The sequence below is a fragment of the Hypomesus transpacificus genome, chromosome 4, assembly GCF_021917145.1.
Source record: "Hypomesus transpacificus isolate Combined female chromosome 4, fHypTra1, whole genome shotgun sequence".
NCBI classification, from domain to species: Eukaryota; Metazoa; Chordata; class Actinopteri; order Osmeriformes; family Osmeridae; genus Hypomesus; species Hypomesus transpacificus.
The window spans coordinates 9370256-9391459 of NC_061063.1; the positions used below are offsets into that span (position 1 = coordinate 9370256).

The 21204-nt window shown below is 49.5% G+C and overlaps 1 protein-coding gene across 7 annotated transcripts; it reads right to left on the reverse strand.

Annotated features, from left to right (window-relative positions):
• Positions 1-2168: 2168 nt before the first annotated feature.
• Positions 2169-21016, reverse strand: clk2a (CDC-like kinase 2a). Of its 7 annotated transcripts, none has more exons than XR_006955991.1 (17): positions 20613-21016; positions 20364-20516; positions 20037-20241; positions 19838-19911; positions 19550-19743; positions 19022-19124; positions 18523-18658; positions 17973-18141; positions 17442-17797; positions 17194-17310; positions 16541-16710; positions 15576-15713; positions 15326-15478; positions 15024-15187; positions 14624-14712; positions 13874-14397; positions 12930-13018 (listed from the first exon to the last, which is right to left on the reverse strand). XR_006955991.1 is itself a non-coding variant. In XM_047018602.1 (13 exons), the coding sequence occupies exons 2-13, from the start codon at positions 13016-13018 to the stop codon at positions 3267-3269; spliced, it is 1599 nt and encodes a 532-aa protein (XP_046874558.1). In that variant the 5' UTR covers positions 13874-14039; the 3' UTR covers positions 2169-3266. The 7 variants fall into 7 exon arrangements, 3 of the variants coding, with proteins under 3 accessions (XP_046874558.1, XP_046874559.1, XP_046874560.1); XR_006955992.1 differs by having other exon boundaries at positions 17442-17794; positions 17973-18144; XR_006955993.1 differs by having other exon boundaries at positions 14624-14707; positions 17973-18144.
• Between the last annotated feature and the right edge of the window lie 188 nt (positions 21017-21204).

Here is a 21204-nt window from a genome sequence, read left to right on the forward strand (position 1 = left end):
ATCACCCCCCCCCCGTCGTTACTTATTCCCATCGCCGTACCGTTCTCTCTGAAGGTCCGCTTGATAGACCCGGAGCCAGGAGTCCGGAACTTTCTGGCTGGTGCACGGGGCGCTCTTCCTACGAACGACGCTCTTTCTGCGAGCGATGCTCTTCCTGCGGACGGCCGGGGTGTTCTTGACGCTACCACGCCTGCCGTTCTTCGTCCCGTACACGTAGTTGGTCAGCTGCTTGATGGGAGCTGCCAGTGACTTCTTCATAGCCGCATCCATCTCTGTGGCTTTTGTGTACGTGTGTGTACGTCAATGATACTGTTTTCTACTCCTACCAGAACTCCAGTTTGGGAGTGCTTTTGTGTAAGGTGTCAGTAAATTTCAGGGTCGAAGAACGGACTGTCCAGCCACAGATCTACAGATGCAAATACATGCAGTAGCAACAATTACAAAAAACAATCCCGCGCAAAGTCGAACGTCCAACCGCAACGTTAAAACAAAAGTATCTGAATTATCTGAACAAACTTCTCACGCGTGTTCGATCCGCGGAGGGATCTTCACTACTGAGTCTCAGCAACGGCGGTCCTCAGGTAGGGCCTACGCTGCTCGGGTTCGTCCCTCAGGTACACTCTTCAGGATTGGATCAGACTCTGTTCCCAGCTGCTCTTAAACGAGATTGGAGATAACTCCACCTGCTTGTCTACTAGATTAGCTACTCTTACGTCTTCAGGTAATCTCATAATCTGCCGGCGAGGAAGGATACGGACCTGGGGTGGGGTGGTGGGGGGACAACTCTTGAATGGGGACATGATGTTTATACAGGACGAGTTTAACGAAATATGTTTTTCAAGGGGCGAATTCATCTCAGTTGTGAGTTAAAGGACGTTTTGTAGTTATAGGAAGTTAATTTTACTTTTTGGTTTACATTCTCGAGGACAGTCATGTCAAAAAACACTAATCTTTCACCAGAACGTTATTTCATTCTCTATTTTGAGGTTACTACTGGTATTTATAAATAACCAGCAGCTATAGGATCAAGCATGACCCATTAGGGTATTTTTGTCAATGGACAGATGATTGGGTGACTTGACCTCATGTTTGAAAAAGAGCTGGCACCAGTAACAGATGGCAGAGACAATTTGGCAAAGAAGGGATTTCGTGTTCACAGGGGAAGAGCACGGGGGACTGATGACGAATGCCAAGATGGGTGGACCAATCACAGGCCCGGTGTTGACAACTGCAAACACGATAGAACTGATGTGTAGTCTACCAATTGATATACCGATGTGACCCTTCCATTTCTGTCTCCATAAGTATTTTAGGGTTTCTGCAGGTTTTAGTAAGTCAAATTTCAGACCTACACGACGATTTACCCCCCAAAAATATTTTTATTTCAATGAATATAGTCATTGAAAAAGTATTAATTAAATTTAGGATAAAGCAATCAAAAATCTATTCACATATGAATTGCAATTCAGTCTTCTAGCAATTCACATTGATTCACTTTTTCTTTTTTTTTAAACATGTAAGCATATATAAAATCGCAATTTGTTTAAAAAATCAAAATTATCTGACCTCAAGAATCGGAACAAAACCCGATCAAAAGATTCTCAGCCATAATAGACGAAGCTGTACATTTCTGTTAAATATTTATCTGTGTTGCAGAAATAACATCCGTCTGGCCGTTTTTAAGACGTTTTTAGTTCAGAATTGTAGACTTTTTTAAGACCACCTGGGAACCTTGTTTAAGATGATTCCTGCATGTTAGGTAGACATTTCAGTTTGTCAGAAGTTAAAACTGGAAGCGACCCCAAATCATGTAAAGTAATCTCTTTCTAATCTAATCATATTAGTTATTCTTGAACTTTAATTGTCCACTTCACCCTTTTGTCACTATTTTCAATAAGATTATTTCCATTATCGTTCTGTCTCTCGATCCATCTATCACTTTGATAACAAATACTCTCCATCTTTCCATCCCTTGGTGTGGCGCGTTCAGACGAGAACCAACCAGACCGCCACTGAGTACTTTTCATAGAAATAAATGGGGACGCCATCTTAAAAGACAAAAGTATCTTACTCTAGTTATATTAACTCTATGGAGCCAACGCCACCAAACCCACAACGGAGGACAGTCACTCCCTGCTCTCCCAAAATGAAGGATTGAGTCAGTCAGGTTATTTGAAGACCACCTGCCTCCCCTTGACTCTGCCAGAGTCTGAGGGTGACAGGGATCACGCTGGAACCCTCGGCAGGGAGGACTCATCTTTATTTCTACACAATCGTACATATATACAGGTTTATACATTTAAATTCATACAAAAACAAACTTATGTACAATGGAGGAGGGGGGCGGGGCACTGTTGCTTCCATAATAAATACTGTAAACACATGCTGTGTCATGTCCTGGATGTGTGCTTAATCTCATAGACCACAGGCCTGAATCCTTCACACATGGAAAAAGGCAGTTTGTGTAGTGGTGTGTGTGTGTGTGTGTGTTTATATCGGGACTTCCCAAGAAGATAAGAGAAAGGACAGCCAATTAAAATAAAACAGTTGGGGAAAAAAAAAAGTGAACAATACATTATAATGCCGGCGTATTAATCCAGCCCCCACACAAAGAAGCGTTGCATAACGTAACAGAAATAACTATTTACCTATATCAGAGGCTACACAGGCCTATATGGGTGGAGTGTTCATCAATGCCTAGACTTGTCATCTCACCAGCTCAAACGAGAACCAAACATTCCATGTTGTCTTTCACAGAACGAGCAAACACAATTCTGCTCTTGGCTGTGTCTCAAGCCTCGCTTCAAACCAAAGGGGTTTGACGTCGCTCCCAGGCTGCGGTTCTGCCTCCCAAACGCAGGGCAGCCCCATACGCTCAGAAATATCCCTCCTCACCAGCACATGCAGAGGGAAGGCCGGGGGGGGGGGGGTCTGCTATAGCTGGGGGGTAAAACAATCCTTTCTTGGTCACTGTACCTCGACAGAGAGGGAAGGGAGGGAGGTGAGAACTATACTCCTTGATTCCTTCCCGCCTCTGCAGTCTCCTAGCTGAGGGTCTGTCTCTCTCTGGGAGTCTGTCTGGGGAAGCAGTCTGGAGGGGGTCTGGGTGTGCTGGGAGCAGAAGGGAGGGAGGGAGGAAGTCCATGCTACGAAGATCAGATCACGAGAACACCTTGAGACAGCCACAGGCCTCACCTGACACACCTAGTCTGCGCTCAGCCTCCAGCCGGTCAGGGGTCGAGGGGGTGATCAGGGGAGGCCCCGTGTCACCGGCTGATGTCGCGGTTCCCCTCCCAGCTCTTCCCTCCCGCTGGGTCGCCTGCCACGCCGGCCTCGAAGAAGGGGTGTTTCAGGGAGTCGGCCAGCGCCAGCCGCTTGGACGGCTCGTACTCCAGCATGCTCTCGATCAGGTCAAACAGCTGGTGGTGATCCTCTGCCTCAGACAGCAGGTACCTCTGAGGGAGGTGAGGGGGGGGGAGGAAGGTGAGGGAGGTGAGGATGGAGGTGAGGGAGGTGAGGGGGGGGAGGGAGGTGAGGGGGGTGAGGTGAGGGAGGTGAGGGGGGAGGTGAGGGAGGTGAGGGGGGGGAGGAAGGTGAGGGGGGTGAGGTGAGGGAGGTGAGGGGGGAGGTGAGGGAGGGAGGTGAGGGGGGAGGTGAGGGAGGGAGGAGGTGAGGGAGGTGAGAAGGGGAGGTGAGAGGTGAGGGAGGGAGGGGGGAGGTGAGGGAGGTGAGGGGGGGAGGTGAGGTGAGGGAGGTGAGGGGGGAGGTGAGGGGGGAGGTGAGGGAGGGAGGGGGGGAGGTGAGAGGTGAGGGGGGAGGTGAGGGAGAAAGAGAGAGATGTCAGTCCCTGCAGTGAGACCACAGATGGTGTTTTATCCTCCTGCCTCCTCTCTCCTCCTCTCTGCTCTGGTCCACTTACCCTCAAAGGCTTGCAGTTCTCCCTCACGTACTTCCCTGCAGACGAGCTCTCGTCCCAGTCCAGACGGCCTCGGTAGAAATACTTCTGTTTCCTGGAGGGCAGGCAGATCATATGTGAGAGTGTGTGTGTTAGTGTGTGTGTATGTGTGAGAGTGTGTGTGTGTGAGTGCATGCACGCGTGCAGTTCTGACCTGGTCTTGCGGATCATTCTAGAAGGCACCGGGCCCAGGATTCTCTCCATCATGGCCAGATGCTCCCTGTTGTCATGCGTCTGAGACAGAGTTTGTCCAGTTAGACAAGCAGCTTCTCGACACAGATAAATACCAACCAACAGCCATGTCCAAAACCTGCTCCTGAATCCCAAATCAACTGCCTCCTAAATCATAGACCAACAACTACGGGTACAGTGGAATTCTTGACTGTTTCCTAACTTTGTTATAACAGACATATATGGTTATTAAAGTAAACTTCCTGAAAGAAAAACACAAACACATTAAATCTGCAAATATCCATTAACAGACTTCCTCTCAGCTAAGGATCAGTATTGGCTCTTTATGGGGGATAAAGCCCCCCCCCTCCCTGGTTGATCTGTAGTGATGTCATCGGCCCATATGAGGCGCTGGGTCCTGACCTGGTCCGGCCCCTCCTCACCAGACCTCAACCAGGGGGTAATCCCCTGGGATTAGCAGCCTGCCTCCCTCCTGCTCCCTGAGAATGTCTCTTTCTGTGTGTGTGTGTGTGTGGGTGTGAGAAAGACAGTGTGTGTGAGAAAGAGAGAGTGGGCCAGAGGAGCAACAAACACACACTTTCTCTCACACACACACAGGATAGACAGGAGTGTGTGTGTGTGTCTCGTAGGAGCGCAGGCTAGTTTGTCCCGTACCTGGAACAGCGTGAAGCCCAGGTAGTACTCAAACAGGATGCAGCCAAGGCTCCACACGTCACAGGGCTGACTCCAGCCCAGCTCTGTAGGACCACAGCACACACAACATGTCACAGGGCTGACTCCAGACCAGCTCTGCAGGACCACAGCACACACAACATGTCACAGGGCTGACTCCAGACCAGCTCTGCAGGACCACAGCACACACAACATGTCACAGGGCTGACTCCAGACCAGCTCTGCAGGACCACAGCACACACAACAGGTCACACACACAGGACCAGTGACCACCACCCACCAGGACACATTCCTTTGTTTAGCAGATGCTTTCATCTACAGCGACAGACAAATAGGTTCCCTGCTTAGAGCTGGGAAGGTGTTAGGTTGGTAGAGCTTGCTGGTTGAACTCTAAGGTCAATGTTTGGATGACAACACCAGTTTGCGTGCTAGGGTTTATGTCTCAACAGAGGACAGTTTGTGAAGCCTTAACAAGCCTAGGAGCCCCTGGCACCACCAGGGAGACACCCGGATTTAGCCTGCGCTTAAAAGTGCCCCAGAAGCAGTGGCAGGGCTCCAGTAATGTGGTGCTCTCCTGGAGGAGGGCTTTCCAAGAGGCTCAGTGGCACTTCGGAGAAGATGTCAACCTAGCTCTCAGGAACTACGGTACGAAAATACATCTACGTACCAAAACAAAAGTTGTGTCATGTTCTGATGGAAGGGTGCCAATATCCTAACAGAGGAGTTCTAATGGAAGAGTTCTAACAGAGGAGTTCTAATGGAAGAGTTCTAACAGAGGAGTTCTAATGGAAGAGTTCTAACAGAGGAGTTCTAATGGAAGAGTTCTAACAGAGGAGTTCTAATGGAAGAGTTCTAAAAGAGGAGTTCTAATGGAAGAGTTCTAACAGAGGAGTTCTAATGGAAGAGTTCTAAAAGAGGAGTTCTAATGGAAGAGTTCTAAAAGAGGAGTTCTAATGGAAGAGTTCTAAAAGAGGAGTTCTAATGGAAGAGTTCTAAAAGAGGAGTTCTAATGGAAGAGTTCTAAAAGAGGAGTTCTAATGGAAGAGTTCTAAAAGAGGAGTTCTAATGGAAGAGTTCTAAAAGAGGAGTTCTAATGGAAGAGTTCCAGCCTGTTACTGAGATCTACGAAGAGTGATCCAGCGTTTTACTGTGACCACAGGAACAGGGTTAGGGGACTGCCCTTGTGTGACCTTGGGGGGGGGGGGGGGGGGGGTCAGAGTTCAGGGTTAGGTGACTGACCTAGTATGACCTCGGGAGGGGAGGGGGGGTCAGAGTTCAGGGTTAGGTGACTTACCTAGTATGACCTCGGGAGGGGAGGGGGGGTCAGAGTTCAGGGTTAGGTGACTTACCTAGTATGACCTCGGGAGGGGAGGGGGGGTCAGAGTTCAGGGTTAGGTGACTGACCTAGTATGACCTCGGGAGGGGAGGGGGGGTCAGAGTTCAGGGTTAGGTGACTTACCTAGTATGACCTCGGGAGGGGAGGGGGGGTCAGAGTTCAGGGTTAGGTGACTGACCTAGTATGACCTCGGGAGGGGAGGGGGGGTCAGAGTTCAGGGTTAGGTGACTGACCTAGTATGACCTCGGGAGGGGAGGGGGGGTCAGAGTTCAGGGTTAGGTGACTGACCTAGTATGACCTCGGGAGGGGAGGGGGGGTCAGAGTTCAGGGTTAGGTGACTGACCTAGTATGACCTCGGGAGGGGAGGGGGGGTCAGAGTTCAGGGTTAGGTGACTGACCTAGTATGACCTCGGGAGGGGAGGGGGGGTCAGAGTTCAGGGTTAGGTGACTGACCTAGTATGACCTCGGGAGGGGAGGGGGGGTCAGAGTTCAGGGTTAGGTGACTGACCTAGTATGACCTCGGGAGGGGAGGGGGGGTCAGAGTTCAGGGTTAGGTGACTGACCTAGTATGACCTCGGGAGGGGAGGGGGGGTCAGAGTTCAGGGTTAGGTGACTGACCTAGTATGACCTCGGGAGGGGAGGGGGGGTCAGAGTTCAGGGTTAGGTGACTTACCTAGTATGACCTCGGGAGGGGAGGGGGGGTCAGAGTTCAGGGTTAGGTGACTTACCTAGTATGACCTCGGGGGCGCGGTAGTGCCTGGTGGACACGATGGTGCTGTGGTGCTCGTGGTCGAATGTGGCGCTGCCAAAATCCACCACCCTCACCGCCGTACTCTTCACCGTGCGCTCATCACGTTTCTGTCAGGGAGCAACGGAGCAACACAAGTTATCCTGCTGGGTGTCGTGTTCGGAATGTAGACAAGACGTTCATGTTCGCGCCAGCTAGATGTCAGTAAGCGACCTTGTATAACCCCGCCTGTAGCAGTCGAGGAAATCGCTTCTCGAGTTTGAGAAAAATAATTTTGTCCCTCCCTCCTCCTACCTTCTCTACATTGTAGGTCATGGTGAAGTCTGAGTTGACAAACAGGATGTTTTCTGGTTTCAGGTCTGTGTGGGTCAGCTTGTTGTCATGGAGAACTGTTGGGGGAGGGGGAGGGAGAGAGAGAAAAGCCTGGTTAGAACACAAAACGATAAACACTTCCTTCCAAGATGTCTTTCACAGATTAATGATTCCTGTCAGATAAGCAGTCCTATGAGCTGTGGTTGAGCTAGTGGCTCCCCCTTGTGGTTGAAGGCTGTGTCCTACAGCCAGTGGCGCCACCATGTGGCTGAAGACTGTACTACAGCAAACAATGGTGACTTTTCATGGCAAACGTAAAGGGCGGGAGTGATTACGTCAACAGAGGATGAACGAGGGTCTGTGTGCCTGTGAGAACGCTCACGAACGCTGGGGTCAAGGGTCAGACACTGCAAACAAGCCAACACATCAAGTGTGCTCAACTTCAGTATAACCAGTGCAGCGCCACATCGTTGCAAGCTGGGAGGTCAAATAAGTAAGGTTTATATTTGTTTTTAATCAAATGCATGAACGTAACACTTAATGGTGTTACTTTCTTGTAAGTGATTTGAAAATAAGTACTTGAAATAAAAACGTATGACTTGACTGAGTTCTTGATTTAAAAAGTATGAGGTAGATGGAGACGGAGAGAGATGGAGAGAGCAAATGGCCTCCGAGGGAGAACTTACATTTGACGGCCAGGCAGACCTGGTAGGCCATGTGGCGGACCTGGCTGATGGAGTAAGGCAGATAGTTGTTCTCCTTCAGGAAGTCAAAGGTGCTAAGGGCCAGCAACTCGAAGGAGATGCACATGTGGCCGTGGTAGTCGAACCAGTCGTGCATCTGGACACACAGGCTGGAGGACAGAGACAGAGAGAGACAGAGAGACAGAGAGACAGAGAGACAGAGAGAGAGAGAGAGAGAGAGAGAGAGAGCAAAAACACCATCAACCACTGGACAGAACGTCCCTCCACACGTGAAGCAGGATGAGGGTAAGAGGGAGAACTGTTGTACAGGAAGTAGGAACAACTATAACCATCTCACTCATTGAGCAGACACAGACAGCGGGATTTGAACCTGCGACCTCTCGATCGGGTGTCAGATGCTCTAACCGCTACGCTGAAACTCACTGTTTGTTCTCTGGGTCCTTCTCGTTGATCCTCTCCAGAACGTTGATCTCCAGACGCGCTGCCTCCTTGTACTTCTCCACGTTCTTGATGATCTTCAGAGCGACGTTGGCCCCGCCCCTGAGGAACACAGACGTATGACATGTTACTGACAGACAGAGAGAACACTGCCCCAAACGGCTCCCATAATGCACCACTGACAGGAATTTTCGTGCGTAACACATCTGAATGTTAAAAGGAACAGATCAGTGGCAAATTTTTCCCTTTCAAGTTTCCAGATAATGTCTTGTACAAATAAATAACGAAGAAAAAATAAAAGATACATGTATCAGTGTAGGGAAAAATAAGACTTAATCATTTGATGCCAGTGAAGCATCAAGTTACGGCAGTGAGATGTGGCATGGGGACATAAATAGCGCTATTGGTTTTCTATTAGAGGTATCAGTTGCTAAAAGCTCCGGCCGCAGCGGTGCAAAACGCAACTAGTTTGGTTTGCCTTCCAGCTGCTGTGAAAAACGCAATTGCTCCACTATTAATCTGGGGTGGTCAGGGGGTGTGGGGAGAGAGCAGAGAGAGAAGGGGGGAGAGGGGAGAGAGCAGAGAGAGAAGGGGGGAGAGGGGAGAGAGCAGAGAGAGAGAAAAGCAGACACAGCCAGTGAGGCAAGGCAGAGAGACAGAGACGGCAAGGCAGAGAGACAGAGACGGCAAGGCAGAGAGACAGAGACGGCAAGGCAGAGAGACAGAGACGGCAAGGCAGAGAGACAGAGACGGCAAGGCAGAGAGACAGAGAAGCAGAGAGACAGAGACGGCAAGGCAGAGAGACAGAGACGGCAAGGCAGAGAGACAGAGACGGCAAGGCAGAGAGACAGAGACGGCAAGGCAGAGAGACAGAGACGGCAAGGCAGAGAGACAGAGACGGCAAGGCAGAGAGACAGAGACGGCAAGGCAGAGAGACAGAGACGGCAAGGCAGAGAGACAGAGACGGCAAGGCAGAGAGACAGAGAAGCAGAGAGACAGACTAGATAGAGAGAGACAGGCAGGCGTTCCCCAGGCGGTTATTCAGGGAGTAATCCGCCCAGCCCCAAACGCTTCCATGTGATCGAGTAACAACAACAGGCTCAGGAAGGACTAGCGAACACGCTCCAGGACAGGAGCGCTGCGTGAGAGCAGGCCTGCTGATCTACCATCACGCCTGCTGATCTACCATCACGCCTGCTGATCTACCATCACGCCTGCTGATCTACCATCACGCCTGCTGATCTACCATCACGCCTGCTGATCTACCATCACGCCTGCTGATCTACCATCACGCCTGCTGATCTACCATCACGCCTGCTGATCTACCATCACGCCTGCTGATCTACCATCACGCCTGCTGATCTACCATCACGCCTGCTGATCTACCATCACGCCTGCTGATCTACCATCACGCCTGCTGATCTACCATCACGCCTGCTGATCTACCATCACGCCTCATCTCCGCTGTGTTCCAGGGCCAACCTGTGTCACAGGTCCCACACCTTGTTTACACCCTGAGAATAACGAGCTAGGTCTTCATAACCCAACAGCTGGACCAACGCGGATGACCGGTTGGCTCCCTGTCGGTCACCATAAACCGGGGAGAAACCAGACTCCCAAAGAGGGTCTGGATGACGCGAGCAGACAGCTGGCGTTTGTTTGGCAATTTTTCCTGCTTTATCGGACAGTTTTAAATAAAGTGCGACAGGAGAAGCAGAGAGAGCGAGCTCCAGACAGAGAGAGGAAGACGTGCAGCAAAGGGCCAAGGCAGGATTTGAACCCTGGCCGCGGGGTGAGACCTCAGCCTACACGGTACACTCATACACACCTGCGGTGGTCGACACACTGCATCACCCGGCCAAACGTGCCTTCCCCCAGCGTGTTGAGGATTTCGTCTGCAACACACACAGAGAGGGGGGAGAGAGGAAGCGGGGAGAGAGGAGGTAAAGGGAATTAGAGATGTGGCCAGAACAGACACTTTAGACACACAAAGTGACAGGCGTTCCCTAGCAACGCCCACGACCCCTTCCCCAAAACGTAGAGCGGAACTACGCCACTCAGGACACATAACCTAGGATAATTTGGCGTCCACGCACCCTCGCACGTGACCGAACCTATGAGGGAGTACCCTTCGACGCCCTCCCCCCTTTACTTTACTGCCTGCAGCCAACAAAATGCTAAAGGCACGTGTATCCCTTTTTAAAGAGCTGATAAATAGGAGTTAGTGTATAGAAAGAGAGGCTCCTTCTACATAATCCTACAGAGAATACACTAGACAAATCCAGAGAAATGTGAAACCTACTGGTTAACGTCATCTGTGTTGTCTTTCAGGAGGTCTAACTTAAGGGTTTGGCAGAGCGTTACGTTTAAAGAGAACGAAGAAACAACTTCTCGACATCCTTTCTAAACGTTCCCCATTTTTCTACGACTATTCCTGGAAGAGTCCTTCTACAAATTTATGATTTGTTTTTAAATTTAGATTCGGATGCAAGTTAAACCTGACGCACGAGAGACGAATAAAAACAAATCGAAATTCCTCTGACATGGAACATACCCGTGCTCAAAACCAAAAGCAGTAGCCTAATAATGTCCAAAAAATTCAAAATACAAAGTAAAAAATACAAAACTTGTTTTGTTGTGTTGTTTTTTTTGCAATCCACCCTGCTTTTTCAGCAAGAGCAAACAACAACCCTAGCATCATCATCATCATCATCAGGCACTCCCCCTGTCAGTGAAAGCTCTCTAGTTGTTTTGTTTATACTCATATGGAGAAAGGTTACGATAGAGTAGTGGCAGTGAGTACATCTCTCTTGCAGGACGTCCCCAGTCCGGCAGATCAGGTGACCCTCCTCGTCGTCCCTCACACTCAGAGCCCTTGTCCGGCTGTCGCTCCGCTGTTTTCAGCCCCCACGACATCAGCAGCAGGTCACAACACGACCGACAGGGGACAGGAGGAGAGGGGGGGGTTCGGGGGGGCAGCCGTAGCCACGGCGACGACGGAGGTGGGCGGCAGAGGAAGAGGAGGGTGGTGTAGTTGATGTAGTGGTTGTAGTAGTAGGTGGATTTGGTGGTCATTGGGCGGTTCGTATGACACCACGTGAGGAAATATATAACGATAGGGATATAGTGCAAGGGAACAAGTCAAAGATAACATTTCTTCCTCTGCTTCTCTCCCCCTCTACACTGCAGCCTTAGCTGCTCCAGAGCACACAAGCAACCTACACATCCACTCATGAATGGAAAACCAGGTCATGAAAGACAGTGAAAAGCAACTTACTGAAAAACTATCATGTTTTCCCCCATTTAGTTAAAGCAGAGTAGGACTATCCCAGCAAACACAAGATTATGTGATAGTATGTCAGGCGATCAAGCTGACAACAGGACAAGATCACCAGCAGAGATATACAAATCCCAGCCTCTTTTCAATTAAGTTTCTATAATGCAGAGAGGGAAAAAAAGTGGGGAGGGACAATATTTGATCCACCCCATGTCCACTCCAGTCACAGTAGTCAACATGATCCTTAACCACTACATTAATACGGTGACTGTTGATTTAACTGCATTTTGACTGCGTCTTCTAAATAAATAAAAAAATTCAAACTAAATGAAATCCTGCTGACAAAAAAAAAACTAGACAAACTAAAAAGATTGTGCTACTTACCGATACCAGGAGCTGCGGGACAAGAGAATGTTAGAGAGGAGGAGAGACAGACAAGAGAAGGAGAGAGAGAATCAGAGAGAGAGAGAGAAAGAGAGAGAGAGAGAGAGAGAGAGAGAGAGAGAGAGAGGGGAGCGGGTGGGAGGTGAGGAGAGGAGGGAGGACTACAAGACAACCAGAGGTGGGGCTGTACTCACCGAAGAGGATGGGCTATAGGACCTTGTTCTACGTCGCCTTCGTTTGTGCTTACGCCTGCTGCCTTTCTGGCGGTGCGACTCCTCCCACTCTCGGTCGCGGCCCCGCCGGTAGTCGTACATGGCCGGGGAAAAGTCGCGGGCATAGTAGCCTTCCCCCGCTCCGTGTTCACGCTCCTGCTCCAGTCTTCTGTAGCCCTCGCAGTAGCGCCGGTCGAAAGGCCTGCGCTCTGCTGAACGATTGTCGTAGCTGAAAAACAGGGAGAGAAGGGGAAGACGACTGTCACAGTTGAACGAGAGAGAGAGGGAGAGAGAGAGAGAGAGAGGGGGGGGGGGGGAGAGAGGGAGGGAAAGAAAAGAGAGGATGGGTATTTAAAAACATGCATGTGGGTTGTATAGAGTGCTGTGCACTATTAACCCCTTCTGTGTGTATTACTTTGAATGAAAAGTAAATAAATACATCACTACACTAAAGATTTCATTTCTGTGCCAACATCCGTTTTTATTTTCAAAGTCACTACTCATGAGCTGAAAAACAACAAAGATACAACATTAAATTAAAACACTATAGAGCACTGCGGAAGTTTCCAGCCTTACCTCCTCGACCGTGCATAGCTGACTTCCTGTCTGTGTCCCCGTCCTCTGCGATCTCTGTCTCGGTCCCTCTCCCGGTCACTGCTCGATGAAAAAGAGGGCGACCTCCGGAGACGCTGCTTGCGACCCCGGTCTCTGTCTCTCTCCCGATACCGGTCCTGGAAGCTGCTCCGGCTGGCTCGCTCCGAAGACGGAAACCGTCTCGAGTGAGGCATCTGTTACAAAGACATGCAACATTCTCAACGTTCCGGAGTTTATTTAGCTGGAATGGAGTTGAAGTTAAGAGTCCATCTGCCCCTTAAAGGGTGGGGTTGGTGTGTTGAATGCATCTCGAAAGATTGTATGAAGAGCTGCTTTGTGGAGAATGGGAGATGAGAATAGCGAGCCTGGTTAGAAATGGGTAGCGGGTAGTTTATTTATGCCTAAAAGAACTGTCAACTCGTCAAATTGTTCTCATGGAGCAGGATAGCCAACTTTCTGGTGATACCTACGGTACCCTCCCACTTCTTGCTAACGTCATGCAATCTATTACCTTATACGTTTCTTAAGTAGACAGGAGGAATGGTAGCTTAACAAGGACAAAATGTGTATTTCCAAAAACAACTCTAAAATAAATGTATACGGATGGTTAACTTCCTTGCTGACGTTTTCGTCTGTCAAAACATCGTCGATTGGTTTGTTTGCTAGCTAGCGACATTGACCGTCTAAATCAGCTTATTCAGATTAAAAATGTGCAGACAAATGAATGTCACCTTAAATAATTAATATGGCCTGTATAATAATGCCTAGCCACGAAACATTAGCACTAGATTTTAAATAGGGCTACAGTACCCGCTATAACGTTAGCAAGCAACCTGTGTCGACTTCAATAGCTAATTTTGACCGCCATCTTGGCGTCTTAGTTACTTAGCTAGCTAGCACTAGATGGACTAACCATACTGGCTAACCAACGTTGCTTGGTACTCCAATAACGGTAACGCAGTACTACTAGCCACTGAGCAACCATTCGATCAACAGCTTACTATTAGACTATATTCTGTATTCACTGAAAAAAGGCTACTTTACTGTACCGTTCTAGCAGCGAGGCCTGTGCGTTTGTCCCACAAGAAATCCGTGTTGGCGCTTCGATTCTTGTTTTCGTGTTCTGGCAAGCTAGCAAATTTACAAAAAAAAATCCTAGCTAGCCAGCTAGCTGCCTGGTTGTGAGTGGACTTGCTTCGCTGCTCCTCCCCCGTCGTAGAAAATGTGCGCTCTGCACGTAAACAACCAGTCTTCACAACTGCGTTGTACCGACACATCAGTCTAATTTACTTCAGATTGTATGCACATTATACATTTATTTAAGTAACTCTGCATATACGTTCGGATAAAATTGTATCACAGCATTAATATGACATCAAGATACAAATATGTTTTATTTGAAATGTGTAAAAAATAAAACGATACTAAAATGTATTTCATTTATGTACAGTTGGACTATCATATTTTTCCCGTGCATTTTGGGGAGCCGCAGAAACATTTCACAACACTTTCATTCAGTGCACCAATCTGTGACCTGTAGTCCCAAGTCAATTCTGAACCAGCCTTGATGCGCCTAAAAAGACAGACAGAAAGACAGAAACGAGTGAACAAACAGGTTAGAACCAAGCTATAAACTTCCTACTGACCAAACTTGTACTGAACACCAAGCTATCATGCTGAGGTCCTCACATAACATAAAAAATACATTGTATGCCTTGAACTATACACCTGAATGAGTTCAATACTTCATGTCATAGATAATCGCTTGATGTTGTACGGATTGAGAGAATACTGCTTACTTTTTGGCAAAGAAGGCTATCCAGGGGAAGCGAAGATCATGGTTGTCCACAAATACATTCTGACCAAACAGGTTAGGGGAACAGCTGTGCTACAGGGGGTGAAGGGATGTAGGAAAGGGAGACAGAGGAGAGGGAGGGGGAGAGTCATATTACCCTCTCACTAACACATACACAACACAACACAACAACACTCTAGGTCCTAGAGTAGTTGTATTATTGCTGCAGTAAAGTACAGGGTATAAATTGTATCTGCTTATCCGTATCCAATCGACTTTTCTTTCAAGATGTGCCTATAAAGAGAAGGTCCTAGATTTGTTTGAATTTTAGAAAGATGTAGTTTAAACTAAGCTTCGGTACAGCGCGTGTGATAATACCCCTCCAAACTATTTTCCAAACTCACGTTGAAAAAGCGAGCCACATTTCCCGCCGCTTTAGAACTGATGACATAGGAGGTCTTCTCATCTTCGAAGAACCTTCTGGTGGTCGAAGAACCTTCTTCTTTGTTGTTTTTGTCAGTTGGCCGGCCAGGAGATTTGTCCTCTGACTCAGCCTCCTTCTCTGGGCCTGTGAGAGGAATATCAACCAAAGTCCTGTCATCCACAGTCATGAAAAGGAAGGATATCAAATTTCTGTATAGGGTAGAGGAAACTCCTGATGCTTGCGTTACATTAGACGCGGTGATACATCTCCCAGCCGTCTTACCTTCCTGTAAGAGTTTGTTGTTGCTGCGCGTGACGTAGCTCCTCTTCAGAGAGGAGACGTCAGACCGATATTCCACGTCAGAGTTGCGGTTGGTGTCGCGGTCAGAGCCGGCTCGATCCTCACCTCCCCTCACCTGTTCGGAGTCACTTCCGTCTGAGGATAAGGAAGGAAGGAATTGTTTCTGAATAAAGTTTTCTTAATCGCCAAATGTGAAATTAATAAAGTGTCTTTCGACGGAAAACACAAGCACCTGTTTCGTTCTCAGAGCAGGGGGCCTCGCTTTCGTAGCCGTCCTTACTGTGGGTCTCAACCCCCTCTATGAGGTTCAGTTTGGCACAGAAGAGGTCCAACATGTTGTTCTTGAACTCCTCGCTAGTCAACACCTTGCCTGAGGCGAGACAGAGAAAGGGGATTCAGAAGGGGAAGCTAGGACCCAGGGCGTTGCAGGAAGTAGAGAAAGAACACGAGACATCATATGGAGCCCATCATACATGGTAGAATATACTAAATGTAGCTGACGTGGTTTAATGATTATAGGGCAGGTAGGCAGGCATGTGGGGTATTCAGTGGTGAGGAAGAAGGCCTCGGTTTGGGATGTGATATCTGTACAGTAGAAACATGTCCTGAACTAGTCTCTAGTAAGGAATGTGGGGGGGTTTGGCCAAGGTTGAGAAAGGGAAACAAACAGGGAGAGAAAAGGTAGAACAAGGCACAAACTTTTAAGCCTTCAAAACCTAAGTCCATTTTGAATGGGAGTCTATGGGCGGATGCCCAGAGGCACAAACTTTTAAGCCTCCAAAACCTAAGTCCATTTTGAATGGGAGTCTATGGGCGGATGCCCAGAGTCAGCAGGATAGGAGACTGTTGTATGTGCTTGTATCTCAAAAGGGGGTTGTTATGAGTCCCAAGAATTAAACAACATGGCTCCCAAGGACAGTGAAGCGGGAAGTGGCGATGGGTTAACATCTGGGAACTTGAAGGCCATGTCTTTGGGTTACTACTGATTTTGAGATCTATGATCACCATGGGAATGAACTAAGGACCAAGAGTAGAACGTCAAGTTGGCACAACCAGATAAGTAAGGGGGGGGGCACCCATGTCGGTCTCATTGAGGGTGTTTGCTATCAGGATGTGAAGTTTATTCCAGCGAATACGACAACAAGTTTGTCTCAACGACACCACCGACCCTGCCCTTAAGTAAACAGTGTTTCATACCGGCGTAGCAGCAGATGAAGGAGCCCATGGCCACGTCGTCAAGACAACGCACGCCCCAGCCCATCCTCTGGGTCATGAACACCTGCAGGCGCACCTGCAGCCCGTGCTGCACCACCCGGTTTGAGCAGAAGCGTGGGTCACAGCGACACAGAGAGTTACACTCGTACACCCTGTAGGGGGGGGGAGGGAGTGGTGAGGGGGAGGAGAAAAGAGAGTTTGGTTAGAAATGGGTGGCGGGGTAGGTATGCTTAAAAAACAACTGTCAAATAGTCAAGGGGCAGAGGGGTGGTTGAGAGAGGAGAGAAAGGGGCAGAGGGTAGTAGAAGAGAGGGGGATGAGGGGAGGAGGACACAGAACAGATATGATTCATACGTAGCTGAAGACTAGAAGGATGAGGACAAACTGCACAAACCAAAAGTAAAGGCTCACCGGTGACAGCGTGGAGCAAAATAAAATCCAGACCTGTAGGTGTGTACCAAAATAAAAGTCCTACCTTGTCGGCATGTACCAAAATAAAAGTCCTACCCTGTCGGCGTGTACCAAAATAAAATTCCTACCCTGTCGGCGTGTACCAAAATAGAAGTCCTACCCTGTCGGCGTGTACCAAAATAAAAGTCCTACTCTGTCGGCATGTACCAAAATAAAAGTCCTACCCTGTCGGCAGACGCTTCTCCAGTCTCATGTGGGAGTAGCCAGCGTTGACGTCCACAATCCCACCAGCCTCCAGCGCCGTGGCCTCCACCGTCAGCTGGTGACAGGAGCAGCTGGTCCTGCAACCAGGAAAGCAGCAAAGAACACCGATAAACCGACACACACAGAGGCACGTACCCCAAACAAAACACACACAAATGTTCCCCTCAAAACACACACACGCACACCCCTTACACACAAACCCACGCACCTGTCCCTGCAGCCGTCCGTGCAGTCGCAGCCCACCAGGAAGTCCGGGCTGGTGTTGATGCTGACTGCTCCGTCCCCCACCTGCTGCCTGATGTAGGAGAAGATCCCACGCGGACGGTTATTGTGCAGCTCATTGATGCAGGACAGAGGCTGCGCCTCGTGGCCCTGGCTCAGGTCCGGGATGAAGATCTTGGCCTCGGTGGCCTGTAAGGTGGTGGTGACGGACACAGAGGGGTCCAGGCAGAACATTTTGATGGAGAGGTAGTCGCAGCGGGTCTGGTGCAGGTAGTCCTCCAGCACGGGCATGCTTGCCAGAGACACGCCGCACGGGGAGCGGTAGAAGATGTGGAAGGACTTCTGGAGGGGGAGGAGGATGAGGGAAGGAGAGGGGGGAGGAGGAGGGGGAAGATGAGGGGAGGAGGGGGAGAGGGGATGAGGAGTGGGGGAGAGTAAGAAGAGACACACACAGGTGTTTGTGGTTCACCTAGCCATGTCACAGTACAGCCCAAACCCACAGGTTCCTGGGTCTCACCTTTTTTTTGTCCCCTACAGTTAAGCGGGCCTTCTTGCGGCTGAAGCCACAGAGCAGAGGGAAGAACAGGGGGTTGCATCCGCGGTGCTCTCCCCTGGGGCCGAGGCAGGCGGGGCAGCAGCGATGGACGGTGTAGGGGGTCGACGAGGCACGAGGCGGAATGACGGTGCTGCTGTGATAGGGGTGGAGAGAGAGGGTGAGAGGGGTGGAGAGAGAGGGTGTGGGTGGGCGAGGAGAGAGGTGGTTTGTGGGTAGACACAGGAGGGGAATGGATGGGTGGGAGAGGAGGTTGGTGGGTTGAGAGGGGGTGGAGGAGGAGGAGTTGGTGGCCAAATGAGTGACAGGATAGGGGAGAACAGTTCCAAAGAGACAGAAACACCCCCCTATTAATTTTAATTCCATGTCATGTTTTAAAGCATGATGGATACAACACATGTGGTAAATCAGCTTCCATTCATGGCATTTGATTATATCTCAGAAGTAGATCATTTTTTAACTGTTCACATAGCGTATATGTCACAGAGGCTGATGGAACACAGACTGTACTGACGTGAGAGGAGAGCATTTTGCAGGTTTGGACGGGGCCGCTGCACTGGAAGAGGCCCGGCTGGAAGAGCTGGACGACAAGATCTTCCGATACTTCCGGGGCTTTAAGACGGCTGAGGTAGTCGTTTTCTGAGGCAACGCTGGATTGTGAAAAGGGAGATAATAAGTTTCAAATATCTTTTATAAATGTAAATTCATTTTATTTTATTAACCCTTTGTGCTGTCTTCGGGTCACAATGACCCGAAAGTTCACGACGACCCAACGTTACCCAATACAAAAACAAATAAAAACCCCCGCACTGTGGGGGTTGTGAGACAGCCCAACGGTTAAAAGAAAATGCTTCACCTAATCTCTGTATTAGGTAAAGTTGCCGCAACACGACGGTGGGGTCACAATGACCAGAAGATAACACAAGGGTTAAAGTGAGTTCAAGAAAATGGCAAAGAGATTTAGGCAAACAGACAAAAGAGAGAGAGACAGAGAGAGTAAAAGAGAGACTAACCAGAGTTAGTCCCTGAAGTCTCCTTTGACGCTTGTTTCTTCATTTGGGCCAAGTGTTGCAGACGCGTAGACCCTCTATACAGCCACTCCTTGTGCTGGTCGTCCTGGAAACACAGAGACACAAGCCTGGAACCTCTCTCTCTCCGTAAACATCGCATGACGACCTACACACCGTCATCTGTCTGCTAGATCAGGGGTTCTCAAACTTTTTGGGGCTAGGGACCCCTTACAGGGGAGAACATTTTCCAAGGACCCCCCCCATAAGCGTAACATTCAGCATACCCTTTGTGCTCTTAACTTGACACAATTATTCTTGTTTTATTGGTGTAAATGGTCCCATTTGTAGATCATTTTTTATGTTATCACTTTTTAAATGAGACAGTACAATTTTACCATTTTATAATTTATGGTAAAATGCTTTCGCGGACCACCTGGCTATGGTTTGCAGACTCCTAGGGGTCCGGGGACCCCACTTTGAGAATCACTGTGCTAGATGAGTAAAAACTCATCAAATACGACCCCTTCTCACCTGGAAGAGGATGTGTATGAGGCTGCTGTCGATGGCCTCTACTTGGCATCTCTTCTGGATGCCGTTGTGCTCGGTGTTGATGTGCTGCCCCAGGCGGTATTGAGCCATGGGGGTGTAGGGGTACACCCTCAGGTACTCCACCAGGAAGTCTTTGTACGTCTTATCCTCAATGTCTTCATCGCTAATGCTCTCCACTGAAGACGAGACCGGAGAAAAATCCTGTCTTTTTATACTTGTGTGAGTGTGTGTCTGTGTGTGTGTGAAGAAGAAAAGAAAGGATATTCTTACACGGTCTGCAAACCAAGCGAAGCCGAGGCAGACCGACGTAACACGGCGTTCCATTGTCGAGGAACACCAGAAACCTGAAACGTCAGAAAGAGTGATCAGCGCTTTGCAATCAACGATGCTTTCATCAAAACACTTTTCTTCTCATGACTTCCGATTAGGATGCATAATAAACCCCTCTCCTCCTTCCTCCTCTCCTTACCTCATACGGTTCTTAACGATGGGCAGTTCTGCAAGAGTACCGGAGGAGAACTCTGACTGGTTGGCCTCCTGGCCCTTGGCCAGCAAGCGTACCCCAACGTACAAGCTGCCCAGCGAAGGAGTGTGGTCAAACGCAATGTGGTGTCCGGGCAGCCAGCTTCCCTTCCCTTTCAAATCCACCTTATACTTATCTCTGTTGTCATTGTCTGTGAGGAAACGCATGGAGAAGGAAAGGCTTTAACGGCTTACGGCATAATTCAAGTGTGTGTGTGTGTCCATGTGCAGCACCATGTGTGTGTGTGTGAGTCCGGGGTGTCCTTTCTCTCACCAGCTGATTTGATCTCAAGGATCTTGCTCTGTTGCCAGTTCTCTGTACTTTTCCGGGCCAGAACCACCATGCCCACCTTGACGGGCTCCTGAGAGAGCTGTGAGGGGGTCCGGGTGGCCGGGTTGGAGGAGGCCGGCACCACCGAGGATTTACCTGCCGGGAGAAATGTACACGCTTGTGATGAGAAAAAAATCGCTTCAGCTACACAGCGGTTGGATTCGGAAGTGGGAGTTTGAGAAGTGAAGTCACCTGTGTTTCCCTGCGGCGGTTGTGCCGAGGCAGGAGAGCCGCTCGTGCCGGTCCTGGACGGAGTGCCGGTCCTGGACGGAGTGCCGGTGCTGCTGGGATTTCTGTTCGGCTCACGTTCTTCCCTCTTCTTTGTGGTGGTTTTGGTTTGTCCTTTGTGCGTGGTGAGACCAGGACGCCCTCGGTTCCTCGGCGCAGCAGCAGTCCCTCGGCCAAGACTCTTGGTGCCAGGAACTGAATCTGCTTCGCTCTCCTCCGAGGACTCTGTCCCGGCGCTAGAGCTTTGGTAACTGCCTTTAGGTGGCTTCCACGATGCATCTGACCCATCGCTGCTCTCCTCTGCCACCTCCTGTTTCTCCTCCTCCTCCATTTCCTCCTCCTCCTGTGGCTCTGCCTCCTGTGGCTCCGCCTCCTGTGGCTCCACCTCCTGTGGCTCCACCTCCTGTGGCTCCTCCTCCATTTCCTCCTCCTGTTTCTCCTCCTCCCTCTGAGCCCTGGCCCGGGTGACAGAGTCAAGCAGCCTGGGCGCTGGAAGTTTGCTCAGCACCAACACCTCTTTACCGTTCTTCAACACTGGAAACTGAGCAGCGACTTG